This window comes from Vicugna pacos, chromosome 25 (assembly GCF_048564905.1).
Source record: "Vicugna pacos chromosome 25, VicPac4, whole genome shotgun sequence".
Lineage (NCBI taxonomy): Eukaryota > Metazoa > Chordata > Mammalia > Artiodactyla > Camelidae > Vicugna > Vicugna pacos.
In genome coordinates, this window is record NC_133011.1 from 40,063,624 (window position 1) to 40,084,588 (window position 20,965).

Here is a 20,965-nt window from a genome sequence, read left to right on the forward strand (position 1 = left end):
GTCTAGTTCCATGGGTGTGATGTACGTGGGAAATCTTTCAGCAGGAACTTAACACCCTATTCAGCATCAGAGGAGTCATGCCCTGTGGCTGCACAGAATGTGGGGGAAATTAGTCAAGACTCAGTCCTTACACAGCTCCAAGAAATACACAGCAGAAAGAAGCCCCGTGTATATGACTGGCCAGGGCTTTGGGGAGATATCAAAACCTGTTAAACGTCAGAGAATTCACACTGGAGGAAACCCTATAGGTGTAACAAGTGTGGCATGGCTTCTAGTGGGAATTCAACCCTTATTAAACACCAGCTGATACACACTGGAGAGAAATTCTATCCACATAAATAATGTGAAAAGGCCATAATTAGAAAATCTCATTAAACATCAGAGAAGTCATACAGGAGAGAAACCTTCTGAATGTGTGGGAAAAGCTTTTGTCAGCTTTCACGCTTAATTCACCACCAGAGATGCATTCTGGAGAGAAGCCCTCTATGTGCAATGAGTGTGGAAAAGACTTTGGCCAAACATCAGACCTGTCTGATCATCAAAGTATACACACTGGAGAGAAACCTCGTGTGTGTCCTGTGTTCTGAGGAGGCTGCACTCAATTCACCACCACGAACACAGTCTAGAGAGGTGCCTTGTGAAGGCAATGAGTGTAGGAAATCCTTCAGTCAGAGTGGACACTTACTTGACATCGATCATGCCCGCTGTGGAGTCTCTGTGAATTAGATGGACGTGGCAGACCCAATGTGGGTTGGCCTCGCAGACTCTACCTCACAGTTGCTGCTGGAGCAGATCCTTTCACTTCACACATGAGGAGGAAGCGTCTGCCTGGGACACAGTGTCTAACAGTCCTCACTGGAGACACCCCTAGGGTGCAGTGAATGTTGGGAAAGCCTTTAGCTGGAGCTCACATCTCATCAGCAACTGGGTGGTTCATGAGGGGTGTAATGGGTAAGAAAGGCTTTGGTGTGTTGTGGGCAGAGGGGACATTCTGGGTGCCTGCCCTTGTCAGCCGCTCCCTGTTGAACAGTGCTCCCCGCCCCGTTCTTGCTGTGGGTGGCCCTGCTCTGTGGGTGGCTTGGTGCCCTTAGACCAGAGTGTGGGTGGAGGCAAAAGCAGAGGTATTCCCGGCTGTAGGGGAAGCCACTAATGGGGCCCGATCCCAAACAGTTGAAGAGTAAAACGTGCAGAGAGAAGCAGATGGAGAAACATCCTCAAGATGGGTTCACAGAAGACGGCAAGATTGCTGGAGTTAGTGCCAGGTCCCTGGAGCTACTTTTTCACCTGAACAGTGAGGAGCAGTGACTCAGTTCTTCAGGAAAGACCTGTGTTTCCGACATCTTTGTGCTAAGTTTCTTAAATCTGAAAGCACATGGAAGGGTGAGCCAGCCTCCGGCGGCACAGTCCCGCGGAGAGCCGGCTGTAGCAAAGGCTTCCTTCTAAAATCCGGAAAAGAGTGCTTGTTTGTAGGTCACACCCCCCAAAGTAATTAACGATAATGATACACGCGGTAAGAGTGTTAAGGCAGAAAACAGAGGCTAGAAAGCCATCGTGAACTTCACACTGTGGGTAAAACAGAACAGTCAGTTGTTTATACAAAATGGCTGGTGAAGAGTCTCTGGCTTTTTCCACAATGGGTTCACTCTGAGAACACAGGCATTGTGAAAACCACCACTAAGTCTAAGCCAAAATGGGAAAGGATAAGATATATCCACATGGCTGTCTGCTCTCCAGCCGGCGTGAGATGGAGGACCCTAGGGAGGACCTCTGACCCAATCCAAGGGGAAAGGAGGAAGGGCCTCAGAGAGGACCAGCTGTGAAGTTCTTCTGCCCAGACCTCTTTCGGACTGAGCCACGCACATCTTAGTCTTCAGAGGAGTCCAGGTGTGCAGGCGATGGCTTCACATTCCCAGGCCCCGGCGGAGGAAACAAGCTGTCGCCTCACACATGTCAAAAGGGAGAGGAAAGGGGCGTTTCTGAGTCTTGTCCTCAATTCCGGGCTCCTCGCAGGGAGAGGGAGATGGAGCAGGTGTCAGGTCCTTCCTTGGGTCACTGACGGGGGCCTGGCTCCCTTCCACTGACACGTCCTGCTTGGGTACCACAGGAGTGAGGCGGAGGTGGGCCAAGGACAGGAAGGTTTGAAGGAGGACTGAACCTGCCTTGAAGACAGTGGGATAATGGTGATGGCACAAGGTGATAGAAGCCAAGAAACAATGTAGTAAGAGGCTTGTTTCCCAGATGCAGGTGAGATGGGGTGTGACTCAGGGCAGCGCCTGGCCCTCGGGGCCTCCTGGGGGTGTGTGCTCTGTCCCAGAGGCCGTGGACCACGTTTCTGAGAAGGAATGAGGCGTGTCAAGGAGGGCATCAGACATACATTTCAAAAATTTTCTCCTAGAAGAAATAAAAGCAAGAATAAACAAATGGGACCTAATGAAACTTACAAGCTTCTGCAGAGCAAAGGAAACCAGAAATAAAACAAGAAGAAAACCTACGGAATGGGAGAAAATTTTTGCAAGTGAAACCGACAAAGGCTTGATCTCCAAAATATATAAGCAGCTCATACAACTCAATAAGAAAAAAATAAACAACCCAATCCAAAAATGGGCAGAAGACCTAAACAAGCAATTCTCCAAGGAAGACATACAAATGATCAAAAAGCACATGAAAAAATGCTCAAAATCACTAATTATCAGAGAAATGCAAATCAAAACTACAATGAGGTATCACCTCACACCAGTCAGAATGGCCGTCATTCAAAAATCCAAAAATGACAAATGCTGGAGAGGCTGTGGAGAAAGGGGAACCCTCCTACACTGCTGGTGGGAATGCAGTTTGGCGCAGCCACTATGGAAAACAGTGTGGAGATTCCTCAAAAGACTAGGAATAGACTTACCCACTCCTGGGCTTGTACCCAGAAGGAAATCTACTTCAGGATGACACCTGCACCCCAATGTTCATAGCAGCACTATTTACAATAGCCAAAACATGGAAAAAGCCTAAATGTCCATCAACAGGTGACTGGATAAAGAAGAGGTGGTATATTTATACAATGGAATACTACTCAGCCATAAAAACCGACAACATAATGCCATTTGCAGCAACATGGATGCTCCTAGAGAATGTCATTCTAAGTGAAGTAAGCCAGAAAGAGAAAGAAAAATACCATATGAGATCGCTCATATGTGGAATCTAAAAAACAAAAACAAACAAACAAAAACAAAGCATAAATACAGGACAGAAATAGACTCATGGACAGAGAATACAGACTTGTGGTTACGGGGGCAGTAGAGGGTGGGAAGGGATAGACTGGGATTTCAAAATTGTAGAATAGATAAACAAGATTACACTGTATAGCACAGGGAAATATACACAAAATGTTATGATAAATCACATAGAAAAAAATATGACAATGAGTGTGTATATGTCCATGAATGACTGAAAAATTGTGCTGAACACTGGAATTTGACACAACACTGTAAAATGATTATGAATCAATAAAAAAATGTAAAAAAAAAAAAAGGAGGGCATCAGAGTTCACCCTCAGCCCGCCTAGGATGAAGACTATGGTGGGGCTCAGTCCTGCAATCCTCAGGGCTCACCGTCATCCAGGCATAACATGGAGGCGTCTCTGTTCCTCAGATTATAAATCAGTTTCCTGATCACCCAAACCTCTGGCTCCATTTCCTTCACGTGGGACTTTAAGGTGGAGAAGCTCTCAAGCAGGCTGTGGCTGAGTGGGGCCCCTGTGGTCAGGGACATAGGTTACAGCAGGGAGCCTGTCCAGAGACAAGCTGGCCAGCCCAAGTCTGCCTCTCAGCTTTGCCCGCGTGCTGAGATGCTCCTGCACTTCAAGGAGTGGACACAGAAGACCAGAGAGCCAGGGCACAGGTGGACTGGCTGAGGGCGTGTCCAGCATTAGCAGCACCGTGTTGCCTCCAGGGTCACACCCCTCTTTGAACACAAGACTCAAGGGAAGCTGGGCGGGGGGGGCAGGGAACCACAACATGGGAGGTGGGTGCTAGGAGTCAAACTTTAGTAGCTCCAAGCACCGAAAGCCACTGTTTCCATCTCCACAGTAGGACCAGATGATAAGTGTGGTCAGTGCCCTCGGCAGTCCAGCCCCAGCTCTCCTAGACAGGGCCTGGATGGTGTCTGCACACGTTTGGATTTCTGTCCATTTTCTTTCCTCTGAGGCTTGGAGTCGAGGCTGAATGGCCATTTTCTCAGACGTTCTCTGATGGGTGATCAGGTTTCTGCTAAGTTAAAATCACGACCTCTGCCCTCTTGGGCAGCAAGCTCAGGACTGACGACACTTAGAATGACTCCAGACTATCCAGTGACACACCTACAGCCACTGTCCTCCCAGAGGGCCCACCACACCCATTGTGAGTGCCTGGGGGGATGCAAAGAGCCTGGGTTTGGGGTGGGACAGTCGGTTCTGAGGTCACTTCTTATGTGGCTGTAGACGCACGTGCAACCCCCACCCTTAGTTCTCTCACATGGTGACGTGAATACCCACCTAGTGTGTGCAGGGTACGCAGCAGGTTCTTGGGGAATGGCAGATACAGACTGTGCTGTACACCACATTTGACACAACATTATAAACTGACTACACTTCAATAAAAGATAAATTAAAAAAATAAATCAGAAAAAGGACAAATAACCAAAATGAAAAAGGAGCCATCAACACACAAACTACAGACATATGATAAAAAAATAATTTGAACACATTTATGCCTCAAATTTTGAACATTGAGATGAAATGTGTAAGTATACAATTTACCATAACTGGCCCAAGAAAAGGTTTACTACATAATCCTATAGTATTAAAGAAATTGACTCAGTAATTAAAAACCTCTCCTCAGAGAAAATGCCAAGCCCAGTGGCTTCACCAACTTGTACTAAACGTGGGAGGAAGAAACAGCACCTTGCATGTGTTTTCAGTACAAGTTGGTTTATGCTGTGTGTGTTGTTTGAGAACATGACTTTTCACTGTAACAGAGCATGGACTTCCAATTACGTACAGACAGACCTCACTTTACTGTGCTTCATAGATGCTGTGTTTTTAACAAATTGGAGGCTTGTGGCAGCCCCCTGTTGTCAGGTGATGATTAGCATTTTTTATCAATAAAGTATTTGTAAATAACATGATTTTCACATGCACTGGGAAACCAGAAAATGTGTGACTCGCTTTATTGTGATATTTGCTTTACTGCAGTGGTTTGGAGCCGAACCCACAATTTCTCTGAGGTTGCATGTACTCTTCTGCTATGCAGTTTTAGTGGCAGAACGGTGTTCCAGTCTATGAATAGTCTGTAACTGGTTTGAATGATCCCTTATTCTTTTGACATTTGGGTTGTTTCTTGTTCCCCCCAGTATATAGAGTTCTTCAGTGACTGTCATAGTTGTCTTTTTTTGGTGCATATAACTGTCTACTTAGAATAAATTCCTAGAAGAATACTTTTAGGGGCAAAAGGTAATGTAACATATCTATTCTTTTGGCACGTATTTCCAGCTTTCCCTCTAAAAAGTCATATTTCTTTATTTCCCACCAATAATAAAAGACAGTGGTTGCTTCTTCAATTGTCACAGGGTGTTATTATTTTTTAAGTATTTACAATAAAGTCTGAAGTTCTGGAGGTTTTTGTAGTACTTTCATGATCTGTTTTCTGCCCCAGCCTGTCACTCTCTCCTCGTACTTGCTGCTCCATCCACAGTGAGATTCTTTTAATTCTTGAACTTGGTTGGTTCAGTTACATGTCACATCCCAGTCTTGTGCTTCCCCACTAACTGTGTCAAATTCCCTGAACATCACGACCTTCCAGAGGGTTCTTTGACCATGTGGACTAGCTTGGAGCCAATGACGGGTTTTCACATATTTCCATACAGTTTCCATGTCACATAGTTTTTTATCCTTTTTAATAACTTACTTGCTTAATTGTCTATCTACCTTAATACAACATAAGCTTCATGACGTCATAGATGGTGTTTATCTTCCTGTTATATCCTTACCTAGCACATGCTTGGCTTTCTAAATATTTGTTGGATGGATTAATTTGCCAATTTGATAGGTGAAAAATAGCAAGTTGTTTTAATTCCCCCTTTTTGGTTACTAATGACCTTAAATATTTTTACCCTGTTGATTGGCCATCTTTACTTCTGAGCTCTGCCTATCACCTGTTTTTCTTTTTTCTTTATTTTTGGTTTTCTTTTCCTTTGGGGGGGGAGGGTAATTGGGTTTGTTTGTTTGTTTGTTTGTTTATTTAATGAGAGTACTGGAGATTGAACTCAGGACTTTGTGCACACTGGGTATGTGCTCTACCACTGAGCAGTACCCTCCCCCATCAACCATTTTTCTATTGGAGTATCTACCTTTTGAGTAACAACTTATAGGAGCTTTTAACACATTATGGATGTTATTCCACACTCCGGTCAAAATGGCCACACTTCCCAAGGCTGTTCAGACCGAATCTCTCTCCAGCCAGTAAAGGCATGTGTGCTCTCAAAGAGATATATTGTTTATTTGTTAAAATTCAGTACACTTACACTTAAAATCTGTACCTTTCACTTAGATAACATTAACCTTCCAAACTATAAAGAAATACTCATCTCCAATTAACGATACACATATATTTAAAAGAAGTGAACAGATGTCTGTATTTACTTTGAAAAGCAACAACAAATTAAGTGGATTACTGGTCAGATAGGGACAGGTAAACGTGATAATCAAGCACAATAAAATGCTGGAGGCAGGATCCAGGTGGTGCATATACTGATGTTCACTATAAAATTCTTCCAACTTTGCCGTATGCTTGAAAGTTTCATAATAAGATGTTGGGGGAAAAGTGCTGCATAAAAATCTAGAGAATCCAGACCTACATATGATGGACAGGTCATAGAAAATTCTAGAGAACACAGACCTGTGTGTGATTGACAGTTCAGTGTGCATGGTACCTCTGCCAGCATAGATCAAATGAGGTCCTATAACAAGAGCGAATCAGTGTAAAAAGAATGAAATCATATAGGGTATGGGGGAGGGTACAGCTCAGTGGTAGAGCACGTGCTTAGCATGCACAAGGTCCTCCTCTAAAAATAGATATATAAACCACCTCCTCCCAGCAAAAAAAAAAAAGAAATCATACAGAGTATGTTCTTGACCGCAATAAAATTAAATTACAAATTAATAATAATTAGACATCTATGAAAATATCAACTATATGCAGATTAAACAACACATGTCTAAATAGTCACTGGGTCAAAGAATAAGTCACAAGAAAAATTCATTAGTATTTTGAGCTAAATAATAATGAAAATCTAACATTAAAATTTGTGGGATGCATCTAAAGCTGTGCTTAGAGGGAAATTTATAACTTTTAATGCCTGTGAGAAGAAATATCTCAAATTAATGATGAAAACGTCTACCTTTAGAAACTAAAGGCTTGATGTAACCAATTTTGAATGTGTACAAATTTAGGGTATGTTATTCATGAAGGCCTTTCTAAATAAACTACTAGAAGGTAAACTCCACACAACCAAGAGACGATGGAGAAAACTTTGGTGAAAGGACTAGGGTAAACAACTAATACACGCAGTGAAAGTTCATATCTTAGAGGACACCAAAAATTCACAATGGAGAAAAGCCATATACATTAGTAAGTGTTTGAAAGCCTTCATTTGTAGCTCACACCTTACTCAACAGCAGGTAATTCATAGTGGAGAGAAACCTTATGGGTGCAATGAATGTGGGAAAGCCTTCAGTCTTAAATCACAGCTTAACACCAGAGAACTTCCAGTGGAAAGAAACCACTTAAGTGTGAAGAATGTGGGAAATTCTTTAGTCAAAAGGCACACTGAACTCAGCATCACAGAAGCCGTTCAGGAGAAAAACCTTAGAGCTATAATGAATGTAGAAAAACCTTCAGCTAGGAATCCCAACTTATTCTACACCAAAGAATACTGGAGAGAGAAGCCCTGTGAGTGCAGCAAATGTGGAAAAGCCTGGAAACTGAGGGATTTAAGGGCTCTGTGTCAGACACACCTAGAACTCAGGAAATTACAAGAGTTTTAGGAGCTTTGGGCCAGGACTCAGGGTCAAACATTAAATATTAGCAGGAACTGGGGGCAGAGACACATATATACGTGCATATAATTTCTCGTTAGGAAAACTGGATATCCACATGCAAAGGAATGAAACTGGACCCTTATGTCATACAACTTAAGACAGATGAAAGATTAGTGGGATTGCATTCAATCAAAAGCTTCTGCACAGCAAAGGAAATAATCAATAAAAAGGCAACGAATGGAATGGGGGAAATATTTGCAAATCATATACTTGATAAGAGATAAATATCCAAAATATATAAGGAATTCATACAGCTCAACAGCAAAATAAAACAACCAAAAAACTCCAATAACTCAATTTTAAAATGGGCAAAGGACCTGAATAGACATTTCTCCAAAGAAAACTTGCAAATGGGCAACAGGTATACATGAAATATCACTAATCATCTGGGAAATGCAAATCAAATCCACAAATCCCACACTCGTTACAGTGGCTATTATTAAAAACAAACAGACAGGGGGTGGGTATAGCTCAGTGGTAAAATAGATGTTTAGCGTGCAAAAGGTCCTGGGTTCAATCCCCAGTACCGCCACTAAAAACAGACAGACAAAAACAGCTAACAAGTGTGGAGGAAAGGGAACCTTTGTGCACTGTTGGTGGGGATGTAATTTGGTGCAGCCACTGTGGAGAACAGTATGGAGATTTCTCAGAAACTAAAAATAGGACTACCACATGATTTAGCAATCCCACTTCTGGATGTTTTAGCCAAAGGAACTGAAAGCAGGATCTCGAAGAAATATCTGCACTGCTGATCCTTTCCCAGGCTGAGCTTTCTCCTTCTAGGCAGAGAGGTTCTGACGGACCCACAGTCCAGGCACAAGAGTCCCTGATGCTGAGATTCATTGTAGCACTGGTTACAGTAGCCAGGGCATGGAAACAATGTAAAAGTCTACCAACCAATGAGTAGACAAAAAAATGCCATTACAAATATTGTTTATGTACAAATATAAATGTATATTTTAAATACACACACACACGCATATATGCAACGGAATGTTATTTGGTCATAAAAAAGAAGGAAATCCTGCCATTTGTGACAACATGGTTGCCCCTAGAAGACTGTAGGACACTGGACACAAGATAAATGAGTTCCAGACATCTGTCATACCATGTACATGCCTGTACATAACACCACTGTGCTGTGTATTTAGAGTTTGCTAAGAGGGTAGAACTTATAAATATTCTTCACACACACAAATAATAATAAAAGGCAGAAGGAAACTTTGGGAGTGACGGATTTATTTATTTAGGGTGGTGGTGATGGTTTTATGGCTGTATACTTATCCCCAAACTCATCAAGTTGTATATATCAAATATGTACAGCTTTTTACGTATCATATATCGATAAAGTGATGTAAGAATAATAGTAGTAATAAATGCTGAGCCACTGAATTTAAAAATAGGCAAAATATTTTAACAATCTCCTGACAAAGATTCATGAATGTCCAATAAGCACATGAAAAAATGCTCATCATTAGTCATCAGGGAAATGAAAACCAAAACCACAGTGAAATATCACTACACACTCACCAGGAGATAAATTTAAAAAGCCTGAGAGCTCCAAATGTTGGCCGGGAATGTGGAGCACCTGAAACTCTTTCGAATCTTTTGATGAGAATATAAAATGGTACAACTACTCTGAAAAAGAGTCATGCACTTTCTCAAAAAACTAAACATGCACCTGTCATGACAAGAAAGTTCATTCCTAACCATTTAACTAAGAGAAATTAAAACATGCACAGAAAATATTTGTACCTGAAAGTTCATAGCAGTTCTGTTTACATTAGTGAAAATATCTCAGGTGTCCACGAAAGAGCCATGTGACAGACTGTAGTGCATCTGACCTGCTCTACTGTAAAGTGGAATGAATTTTTACTAGCAGGCAGCAGCACAGATGGGTCACAGAAACATGGTGAGTGAAAGAAGCTTTACCTGAAAGACTGTATACCGTATGTCATTGTTTATGTGAAATTCCGTAAAAGCCAAAACTAACCTGTAGTGGAAACAATTTCTGAAGGGTTCTGGGAAGGAGTGGGGGGTTGACTGAACCCAGAGCTGTGAGAGCACCAGGGACTCAGATAGGGGAGCTGATCCTTTCCCAGGTTGAGCTTTCTTCTTCTAGGCAGAGAGGTTCTGATGGACACACAGTCCAGGCACAAGAGTCCCTGATGCTGAGATCCTCTGAACCACCACCTTCTCAAACAGGGGACACTGGAACAGATGCCTGAAGAAGGACCAGCCACCTTGGCCTGTGTGCTCACCAGGCCTTCTCTGTACCCGCACCTGCTGGTGCTTTGCCCTCCTCCTTGCCTTAGCTGGACATTTCATATAAACTGAATCACACAGCACATTCCATGTAAACGAATCACACAGAACATGGTCTTTTGCGTCTGTCTTCTTTCACTCAGCACAGCGTCCTGGAAGTTCATCCATGTTCTAGCCAGTAGTTCATCCCTTGTTACTGCTGACTGTTATTCCACTAAATGGATACAGCCCAACACACTTATGGATTCACCAGCTGATGTATATTTGGGTTTTTCCATTTTTGGTTATTATGAATAATGTTGCTAAGAACAACTTTGTGCAAGATTTTGTGTGAACATATTTACATTGTTCTTGTGCATATAAGCAGATATAGAATTGCTTGGTCATATAAATATTTTTAACTTAAAAAATTTTTTATTGTATAGCTGAATTACAATGTTGTGTTTCTGCCACACAGCAAAGTGATTCAGTTACACATATATTCTTTTTCATATTCTTTTCCTTTATGATCTGTTGCAAGATACTGAATATAGTTCCCTGTGCTATACAGTAGGACCTTGTTTAAATACTTCTAACTTTTTCAGGTAATGCACAGCTCTTCTCTAGGGTACGATACCACTTTCCATTCCCACCAACAGTGTAGAAGGGTTTCATTTTGTTCCCATCCTCTCCAACACTTAATTTGTCTGTGTTTGGGCTGCTATAACAAAATACCATAGTTTGGGTGGCTTATACACAACAGACATTTATTTCTCACAGTTCTGAAAGCTGAAAGTCTGAGCTCAGGGTGCCAGGTGGTGGGGTTCTGGGAAAGGACCTCTTCCAGGTTGCAGTCAGTTGACTTCTGGTGTGTCCTCACAGAGTGCAGAGATAGTCAGCTCTGTGGCCACTTCTTAAGCGGCACCGATCCCATTCATGAGGGCTCCTCCTCCCCACCTACCTTCCAGAGGCCCCGTCTCCAAATACCATCACACTGAGATTAGGGTCTCAACATATTAACAGGGCGGAGGGGCGGACACAAACATCCAGCCCATCGCGTCGTCTTTTTCATTTAGCACCATTCCAGTGGTGTGCGCCGGCAGCTCCGTGTGGCTCCCCTTTGCGTTTCCTTAATGACCAGCAAAGCCATTTGATATCTTCCTCCCCTTGCTCATACGGTTCACTGGGTTGCCTGCTTCTTTTCACTCAATTCTTAAAATACCGCCTTGCTGAGATAAAGGCACATCCCAGACACTTCACCCACTCAAAGCGCCCAACGGAGACGCCAACAGCGCTCACAGCTGAGCAGGCATCCCGCCCCGCCCCCATCCTCGGCCCTGGCCCCGCCCAGGCCCCGCCCCCTCTCGGCCCGCCCCAGCCCCTCTTCGGCCCGGCCCCCACCCAACCCGACCTCGGCTTCCTCTTCGGCCCCGGCCCCGCCCCGCCCCGCCCCCGGCCCGGCGGAGATCAGCGCTTGGTGGGTTCACGCCGGGCGCCAGTCCCCCTCGCGGAGGGTGACGGGAAATGAGGTCCCCCCTCCCCAGCTCCCCCCGCCTTAAGAACAACCCGGAGGCTTAGGCCCCGCCCCTCGGGCCGCGGGTGGCAGAAGGCGGCTCCTCCCGCCGTCCCAGAGGTGCCCGGAAGTGGTTCCGGGTCGCCTCCGGGACCAGGCCGCGCGCGCCACCGCTCTCCGCTCGGGACCGCGTGCCAGGTGCGTGGGCGGCTACCTGGGCGCGGGGGTGGGTCGCCGTCGCGGGCCGCGCGGCGGACCTGGACTGGTCGCGTGGCCGCCGGACGCTCTGGAGTCAGGAGGCCTGTCCGCGAGAGCTGGTGGCCGGTGGGCACTGACCGCGGCCGGGGCGCGGAGGCTCGGGCGTGCTTGGGTGGCCGCCTCGGGGCGCTCCTTCCTCCCCGTCCGGGAGGCCTCATGCTGGCCTCCGGGGCGGGGCAGAGGCCGGGCGTCAGGCGGCCAGGCAGTGGAAGGCTGCTGCCCTGATCCTAGCCAGGCCCTGAGGGAAAACTCCCGAGTTCTGGCAGTGGGTGGTCGCTGACAGCCAGGCGAGGGGCCCGGCCTTCCCGGGAGAGTGTGCTGCGATGAAGCGGTGGAGCGTTCCACCGTGCCCCGTCCCACCGCGCTGTGAGGACCGTGGGCCAGGGGGCGCCTTGGGACAGGGCGGTGCACTCCCGCGTAAGCAGGTGTGTGAGGATCGCCTGAGACGTGCTGGGGTGTTGTGCAGCTCCTTCAGGTGACATCGCAGCTCTTCCCTCAGATCCTGCTCCTAGCTCTGTTGCCACAGGGCCCTCAGCCCCTGCTGTCTGGGAGGCGCTGTCTGGTTCCCCCGTGCTTCTGTGTAGATAGGTCTGGGTTCCAGTCCTTGACGTGGGCAGTGGCTTTGACCTCGACTTCCTTGTTGGTAGGGTGAGAACAGTATCTGGCTCTTGCAGAGCCTGTGAGGGTTGGAGGTGGAGTAGTTGAGTGATCTGGGAGTGGTCAAGGCAGCAGCAGTGGCTGTTCTGACCTTGTGTTCTCTGGACCTTTCTTCTTCATTCTTCCATGATTTACTCGGAGAACTCATGCATGCTCTCCTGTTTCCTGGTCCTCTTCCTTCTCTCCTCCACACCTCATCCTCCTTCCATGCGGATTCCTGCCTACCGCCCTTCCAGGGCCCCTCTGCCGCCTGCTTCCAGGGCACCTCACGTCACACTGGCTGTCATCAGTGGTTCACACTGTCAGCATCTGGGAGGTGGAGACCACGTCGGTCCTTATTCCCTGGCCCAAAGGACACGGGAGTTACTGGGCTTCTCTCTCATCCCTCTTCAGACAGTTGCAGCAGACACCTCCAGCCTGGGCTGACTGATTAAACAGCAGGAAGCAGAATGTCTGCGGTGGGTCCTGCGGCTCCATACCCGCATCACCCTGGTGACAGTCACAGTGGCCGGGTGAGTTTCCTGGGGGCTCAGCTGCCCCCAGAGGTGGCAGCAATGCCCCGACTCCTGGGGGACCTGGACAGGGGCACATTCAGAAAGTTGCTGAAGCTGGTGGTTAGCAGCCTGCAGGGAGAAGACTGCCGCGAGGCTATGTGGCGCCTGGGGGCTGGTGCAGAACTATCCGAGGAGCTGCTGGGAGCGCTGATCGCTGGCACACACACTCTGGTCCAGCAGGCCCTCCGGCTGCCCCCAGCCAGCCTGAAGCCCGAAGCCTTCAAGAAGCAGCTCCAGGAGCTCTGCATCCCGCAAGACCTGGCTGTGGACTTGGCCAGTGTGGTGTTTGGGAGCCAACGGCCTCTCCTTGACTCTGTGGCCAGGAGGCAGGGGGCCTGGTTGCCCCACGTTGCTGACTTCCGGTGGAGGGTGGACGTGGCGATCTCCACCAGCGCCCTGGCCCGCTCCCTGCAGCCCAGCGTCCTGATGCAGCTAGAGCTCTCGGATGGGTCGGCGCACCGCTTCGAGGTCCCCACAGCCAAGTTCCAGGAGTTGCGGTTTGGCGTTGCCCTTGTCCTGAAGGAGATGGCCGACCTAGAGAAGAGGTGCGAGCGCAGACTGCAGGACTGACTGCTGGCCAGCCCCTTTCCAGCCACCCCGGGACAGCTGGCTGACAGGTGTCTCCGGAGCAAAGCCCACCCTTCCTAGGAGACACTCCAGGGAGAGTGTTTGAGTGGCATTCTCTAAGTGAAGGCAGCTATGTCTCTCCGCCTTTTTTGGAAGTAAAGTAACTATAAAAAAAACATGTCTTACTGGTTAGGTGTTGAACTGCAGGCACCCTCTCCTGCTGTCAGTTGGTCCTCTTGCTGGGTAAGGGCACCCACTACTCCAATGTGGCCGGGTCTTGTGCTCTGGCCTCAGTCTGGGGTCCAAGCCAAAGCCTTTGTAAGGACACAGAGGTTGCCTGGCCCCATGTAGCATCTTAGCTCTTGCTCATTTGCTTTTGTGAACTGTGTGTTTCAGTGGACATTTCACCCTCTGTCTGAAATCCCTGTCTGAAACCCTCCTCCTTAAGAAGCCAACATTCTAGTGGGGAGGGGGAACATTATAATAATGCATAATAAAAAACAGCTGGCATGCTTGTTAGAGGGTGACGAGGGACGCGGAGATGAGTAGCCTCCCTAGATGGGAGGCAGGGCTGTGGGAGGGCTGGGCTGTTGTTTTGTTTTGTTTTACATATATTTTTATTGAAGTATAGACTGTTTACAGTGTTGTGTCAGTTTCTAGCATACAGCACAATGCTTCACTCATACGTGAACATACATATATTCGTTTTCATATCCTTTTTCACTATAAGTTACTGTAAGATAATGAATATGATTATCTGCGCTATACAGTATAAACTTGTTGTTTATGTATTTTATGTGTGCTAGTATCTGCACCTCTCGAACTCCCAATTTATCCCTTCCTACCCTCTTTCCCCCCTGGTAACCGTAAATTTGTTTTCTGTGTCTGTGAGTCTTTCTGTTTTGTGAATAAGTTTGTTTGTCTTTTTGTTTGTTTGTTTAGATTCCACATATGAGTGATATATGGTATTTTTCTTTCTCTGGCTTACTTCACTTAGAATGATGATCTCCAGGTCCATCCATGTTGCTGCAAATGACATTTTATTCTTTTTATGGCTGAGTAGTTTTCCATTTCATACACACACACACACACACACACACACACACACACACACACACAACTTCTTTATCCAGTCATCTGTTGATAGACATTTAGGTTGCTTCTGTGTCTTTGCTATTGTAAACAGTGCTGCTAAGAACATTGGGGTGCATCTATCTTTTTGAATTAAGTCTCCCTCTGTATGTATGCCCAGGAGTGGGACTGCTGGATCATATGGTAAGTCTATTTTTAGTCTTTTGAGGAATCTCCGTACTGTTTTCCATAATGGCTGCACCAAACTACATTCCCACCAACAGTGTAGGAGGGTTCCCTTTTCTTCACACCCTCCCCATTATTTATCATTTGTGGACTTTTGAATGCTGGCCATTCTGACTAGTAGGAGGTAATACCTCATTGTAGTTTTGATTTGCATTTCTCTGATATTTAGTGATGATGAGCAGTTTTTAATGTGCCTATTGGCCATTTGTATGTCTTCATTGGAGAATTGCTTGTTTGGGTTTTCTGCCCACTTTTGGATTGGATTGTTTGTTTTTTTATTATTAAGAGTTGTATGAGCTGTTTATATATTCTGGAAATTAAGCCCTTGTCAGTCTCATTTTTTGCAAATATTTTCTCCCATTCCGTAGGTTGTCTTTTTGCTTTGCTTATGGTTTCCTTTGCTGTGCAAAAGCTTGTAAGTTTAATTAGGCCCCATTTGTTTATTTTTGCTTTTATTTCTATTGGTTGGGTAGACTGCCCTAGGAGAACATTGCTAAGATTTATGTTGGAGAATGTTTTGCTTTTGTTTTCTTCTAAGAGGTTTATAGTGTCTTGTCTTATGTTTAAGTCTTTAAGCCATTTTGAGGTTTTTTTTGTGTGTGGTGTGAGGGAGTGTTCTAACTTCGATTTACATGCAGCTGTCCAGTTTCCCAACACCATTTGCTGAACAGACTGTCTCTTTTCTATTGTATATGCTTGCCTCCTTTGTCAAAGATTAATTGACCAAAAGTTTGTGGGTTTATTTCTGGGCTCTCTACTCTGCTCCATTGATCTATATGGCTCTTTTTGGACCAATATCATGCTGTTTTGATTACTGTAGCTCTGTAGTATTGTCTGAAGTCTGGGAGGGTTATTCTTCCAGCTTCATTCTTTTTCTTCAGTAATGCTTTGGCAGTTCTGGGTCTTCTATGGTTCCATATAAATTTTAGGATTATTTGTTCTAACCCTGTGAAAAATGTCCTGGGTAATTTGATAGGGATTGCATTAGATCTGTAGATTGCTTTAGGCAGTATGGCCATTTTAACAATATTAATTCTTCTAGTCCAAGAACTTGGGATATGGTCTGTCATTTTAAGATGGGTTGTGGGGTGGGCCTCCTTTAGGATGTGGTGTCTGAGCAAAGACCTGAAGGAGGTGAGGGAGCAGAGGTCCTGAGGAGCGGGGGCTAGGCCGAGGGAACACCTGCAGTGCCCCAGCAGTTAGGAGGGGAGGGCAGGGCACAGGGCAGGCCTCCAGGGCCTCTGTGGGAACTGTGGCTCAATTCTGAGAAATGAATGTGATGTGACAATTGTTTTTAAAGGATCATACTGGATGTTGTGTTGATAGCAGGGTGTAGGGCACCAGGGCAGGGACTGGGAGTCAGGGAGAGGCTGTTGCCAGTGTGCAGCTGGCAGTAGCAGCAGTGAGGGGAGAGGGGGCCTCTCCTGGGTGCCTCTAGGGTGGAGTCTCAGGCAGCTCCAACTGCTGTAACAAAATACCATAGTCTGAGTGGCGTAAACACAGAAATCTACTTCCTCATGGTTCTGGAGGCTGGATGTCTGAGATCAGGGTGCCAGCACAGTCACGTCCTGGTGAGGCCTCTCTCCTGGCCTGCAGACATGCCTCAGTGCCTGCGCATGTGTGTCTGCGCTCACGTGTGGCAGGGAGAGGGCACCCATTCTGTCGGCTCAGGGCCCCACCCTTACATCCTTATCTAACTTTAATCATCTCCCTCCAGGGCCCGTCTTTAAATACAGTCACACTGCAGACCAGGGCTTCAACATGAGAGGGCTGGGGACAGCTCAGTCCGCAGCAGTTGGAGTCTGTGGGGAGACAGTAGCACTTGCCTCTCCTGAGGCCTCCAGGGTCCCCATGCTCCAGCATAACCACACCCTGCGTAGAGGCCTTGGGGGGAGCGGTTCTAGTCTCTAGCCAGCTGTTTGCTGTTGGGCTGTCTTTGCTCTGGTAGTATTCCTGCCTATGTGGTCTGTTTTGCCGAGAAACCAGATCACAAATCTGGTAGGATTAATAGGCCCAAGTGGCAGGCAGGAACTTCTGAAAAAAGCTCATGAGCTGGGTGCCCGCCTGGCATCTGGCCACATCTGTGTTGGAACCCCCTCCCGTCTGCATTGCCCTCTCCTGCCCCTGCTTTGTGCCGGGACTGTCAAGGGCAGCAGTGTTTGCTTGGGGCTCTTTACCGAACTCGCCCATAGTCTCATGGAAAGTTAGGTATGGGCTGAGAGCCTGGGAGGAGGAGGCTGAGGACCTGGTTGGGGGGTGGGGACTGTCGCCCACTTGGAGCGGGGGTTGTGGAGGTCAGGCCCCAGGTAGAACCCTCAGTGGGCTCAGCCAAGGGGTGCAGACCCCCCTGTGTCTCCTTCAGTGTCAGCTGGTGTCCTTGGGCCCATCTGCCCTGAGGACAGGAGCAGGGCTGGGCGGTGCCAGCAGCTGCTGCCCCCAGAGGGCGTGTACAGGTGAGCTGAGCACCACGTCTGCCCCAAGCAGTGACGGGGGCTTTCTGGGTGTGTAGTTCTTCCTCGACCTGTAGGCATGTTTAGGGAATATGTACTCATGATACATTTGGAAAAACCCAAAAAGTAAAAACAAACAAACTTTTTAAAAAAGTATTGAAAAGCCCCTTTGCCCATAGACATCCATGGAACCACCTTGACCAGATGGCATACTTAGGCCGCGTCTGTGTGTTAACAGCTCTTTCTTCACCTCTTCCTGAACACGACGGTCGGTTGTGTCTAATGGCTGCAAAACATGCGTCCTTGGTGGGTGTTTCTCTTGGGCTTAACAAACAAAACACTGCAGACTGGGGAGCCTGTAGAACAGCAGACGATTACTTCTCACTGTGAGGCCGGACATCCCAGATCAGGGGCCCAGCAGGTCGGGCCTCTTCCTGGCTGCAGACTTCCCGCTGTGTCCCCTCATGGAGGAAGGGGTGAGGGAGCTCTGTGGGGCCTCTTACCAGGCGACGGCAACCCTCATGACCTAAGCAGCTCCCAGAGGCTCAGCCTCCTAACACAGTCACGTTGGGAGTTAGTTTCAACACATGAACTCGGGGGCGGTGAGGGGGGCACACGAACATTCAGTCCATAGCAGCTTCTGCCCCCTCCCCCCTTTTTTTGCCATTAAAAAATCGGAATGATGTTAATGGTAAAAGGATTTTATATATTGAAACTGGAGGTAGGAACAGAGGAGGCAGAATGTGAACATTTTTTACATTGAATCATACAAGGTGTAGCCTTTTGTGTTGGTTTCTTTCACTTAGCATAGCGTTTAAAAGGCAAAAAAATGAGTATTTTAAAGCCCTTGATCTTATTCCTAAACTGACCCAAAGTACGTCCTCGGGCACCCCCTGCAGGCCAGATCCTATCAACGCAGCCGAGAGCAGAGAAGTTTACAGGTGCAGGTCTAAGCCCCGCACGTGTTAGCGCGTCAGATCTCCCCAGTTCGCAGGTGAGGAAGCGCAGAGGTTTGCGTCTTGCCCAGCGTCACACAGCTGATGTGGGGGGCAGGCGTTCTGTTCGTGAGCCTTCCCTCCCCACCTGGCCTGCATCTGCTGACTTGGTGGGCGTGTGAACCCGGAGAGTGGCAGGAGAGGCAGTGAGTGTCCCTGGAGGCTTCCAGAGGCTCTCGACGCGGCCTCATATACCCTGAGCAGCTGCTGGCCCAAGGACACACGTTCAGGGTTGAAAGCCATACGCTGGGGGCTTCTGTTGCGCAGGATGAGTCCAGCGAACGCCTGAGACTCTGCGGTGCCAAGCCGCGCCCGGCAGCAGTGGAGCAGCACCTCCCAGGCGGCCCTGGTGCTGGCATCCGTGAGACACGCACAGACCCCTCCCCCAGGGACCCCTGGGAGGAGGCCAGAGCTGCCGCTTGGACGCCCCCTCGCCCTCTCGGCTGTCCTCGGAGGCGGGGGCGCTTTTCTGGTTCTAGATGGGCTGGCTGAGGTTCAGACTGTCAGCACCAGGTTTGCACGCCCTCCTGCCCACCAGGCCACAAAGACCCCTTGTCCTCCTGCGCCTTGCCAGAGCTTCTGGCTGTCCGTCTCCACCGCTACGTTGGTGTGTCCTCCCTGCTAGTCCGCTCCTCGCGCCCCTGGAGGGAGGTCTGATGATGGTCAGCAGACTCTGGGAGGCCCCTTGCTGTGAGTAGGGGTCAGGGCGGGATGGTTGCTCCCCCGCTCCCCCTCTGCCCCCAGAGGCCCTGTCTGGGCTTTTCAGGACACTGGTCAGGAACTGCAGGGTCAGAACACCACTCTCCATCATTCTCCATCTTGGGAGACTGGACTTGGTGGCCTTGCCAACTGCTCAGCAGAGCCCTTGCGGCCAGGAGAGGGGAGACTTGTAAGGGGAACTTGGCTGAGTTCCTGACGTCTGATGTTGCAAATTCTGGGTTGTCCTTGTGTTCGAGCCCCTGTGCTTTTGTCTTGAGGGACAAGGAGGCCAGTGACAAGACATCCAGTACAGCTGGTGAGACACAGAGAGTAGGGAGCAGGATGTGCCTGGGACTGCTGGCTCCCGAGGCAGGGCTGGACGGAGAGGGTGAAGGCTGCACCCACGGCTCTGGCCTGACCGTGGGAGCAGGGGCAACAGACAACATCCAACTGGAGGGTATCTCTCCAGCCATGGGGCACACACAGACTGGCAGGCCAGCGGGGGTGCTGCTCACCTACGTCCTCAACTCGGGGGTTGGTGAACTTTTCTCTGAAGGGCCAGAGTAGTTTAGCTTTTCAGGTCGTTAAGGATTGTCAGCTGTCATTACACAAACACAGCCAGAGACAACATCTAAGTAAATGGGCACATTGTGTCAACAAAGGTTTCATGGACATTGAAGTTTTAATTTCATGTTACAAAATTATGTTTCAACCATTTAAAAACCGTACAAAACCAGGTGGCAGGTGGGCGGTGGCTGTAACTGCTGCACACCCCTCAGCTGGGCTCTCACCAGGCTGGGGTGGCCAAGGTGCCCCCAGGCTGTATAGGGACTGTCCACCTTCATCTGTGGTCAGCCTCCACCCTGGACCTGGACTCGAGGCGAGGGGCCAGCCCCACCCACCTTCGTCCCAGGCCTGAGTAAGACCTTGCTCCTGGAAAACCACTCCCGTTTTATTGACTTTCTTTAGATCTCTGTGGAAATTCTTGATGCTGGAAGACTCTTCTGTGGGGCTCTAAAGCCCAAACGCACCATTCACCCACCCAACAAACATTTTCCAGGCTGAGTACAAGCCACACGCACTGGGGACATAAAGATGTAAGAGATCACCTGGGCTCTGCACACACCCCACCACCACTGTGTTTGTGAAGCTTCCAGGAACCCCAAAATGTCATAAATCAAAGCTTAATCTGGTAATGAGATAAAAAGCAACTTCAGGTTAAAATTATGGGTTTAATTTATTGTCTCCAAAAGAGAAATCTAAAGTATTTAAAAATCTACTCTGAAAGAATTCAGGAAATTCTTAAAAGGAGTTTATTGTTGAATTTACTGAAGCCCAAATTGGGAAATATAGCTTCCAAGTAGAACAGAATATTCCAGAACGTGCTCCACCTGGCACGGAGCCCTCTCCTCTCCCTCTGCAGAGGGATCAGCACGCCCCACGTGTGCTCCGGGATCTTAAACCTGTGCAGTGCTTGAATTCACAGGTCACCAACTGGCACACAAATACTGGGCGCCTTCACACAGATGAGCTAAGGAAGGGCCATCCCCTGCCCCGGCATACTACTGCAGCCGATATTCCAGACTGGA

The 20,965-nt window shown here is 47.8% G+C and overlaps 1 protein-coding gene across 2 annotated transcripts; it reads left to right on the plus strand.

Annotated features, from left to right (window-relative positions):
- Positions 1–11,819: 11,819 nt before the first annotated feature.
- On the plus strand, positions 11,820–14,552 carry COMMD5 (COMM domain containing 5). 2 transcript variants are annotated; one of them, XM_031690495.2, is made up of 2 exons: positions 11,820–12,077; positions 13,188–14,552. In XM_031690495.2, exon 2 carries the CDS (start codon positions 13,244–13,246, stop codon positions 13,916–13,918), a length of 675 nt encoding a protein of 224 aa, XP_031546355.2. In that variant the 5' UTR covers positions 11,820–12,077; positions 13,188–13,243; the 3' UTR covers positions 13,919–14,552. The 2 variants fall into 2 exon arrangements, with proteins under 2 accessions (XP_031546355.2, XP_072806201.1); XM_072950100.1 differs by lacking the exon at positions 11,820–12,077 and adding an exon at positions 12,085–12,562.
- The last annotated feature ends 6,413 nt before the right edge of the window (positions 14,553–20,965 follow it).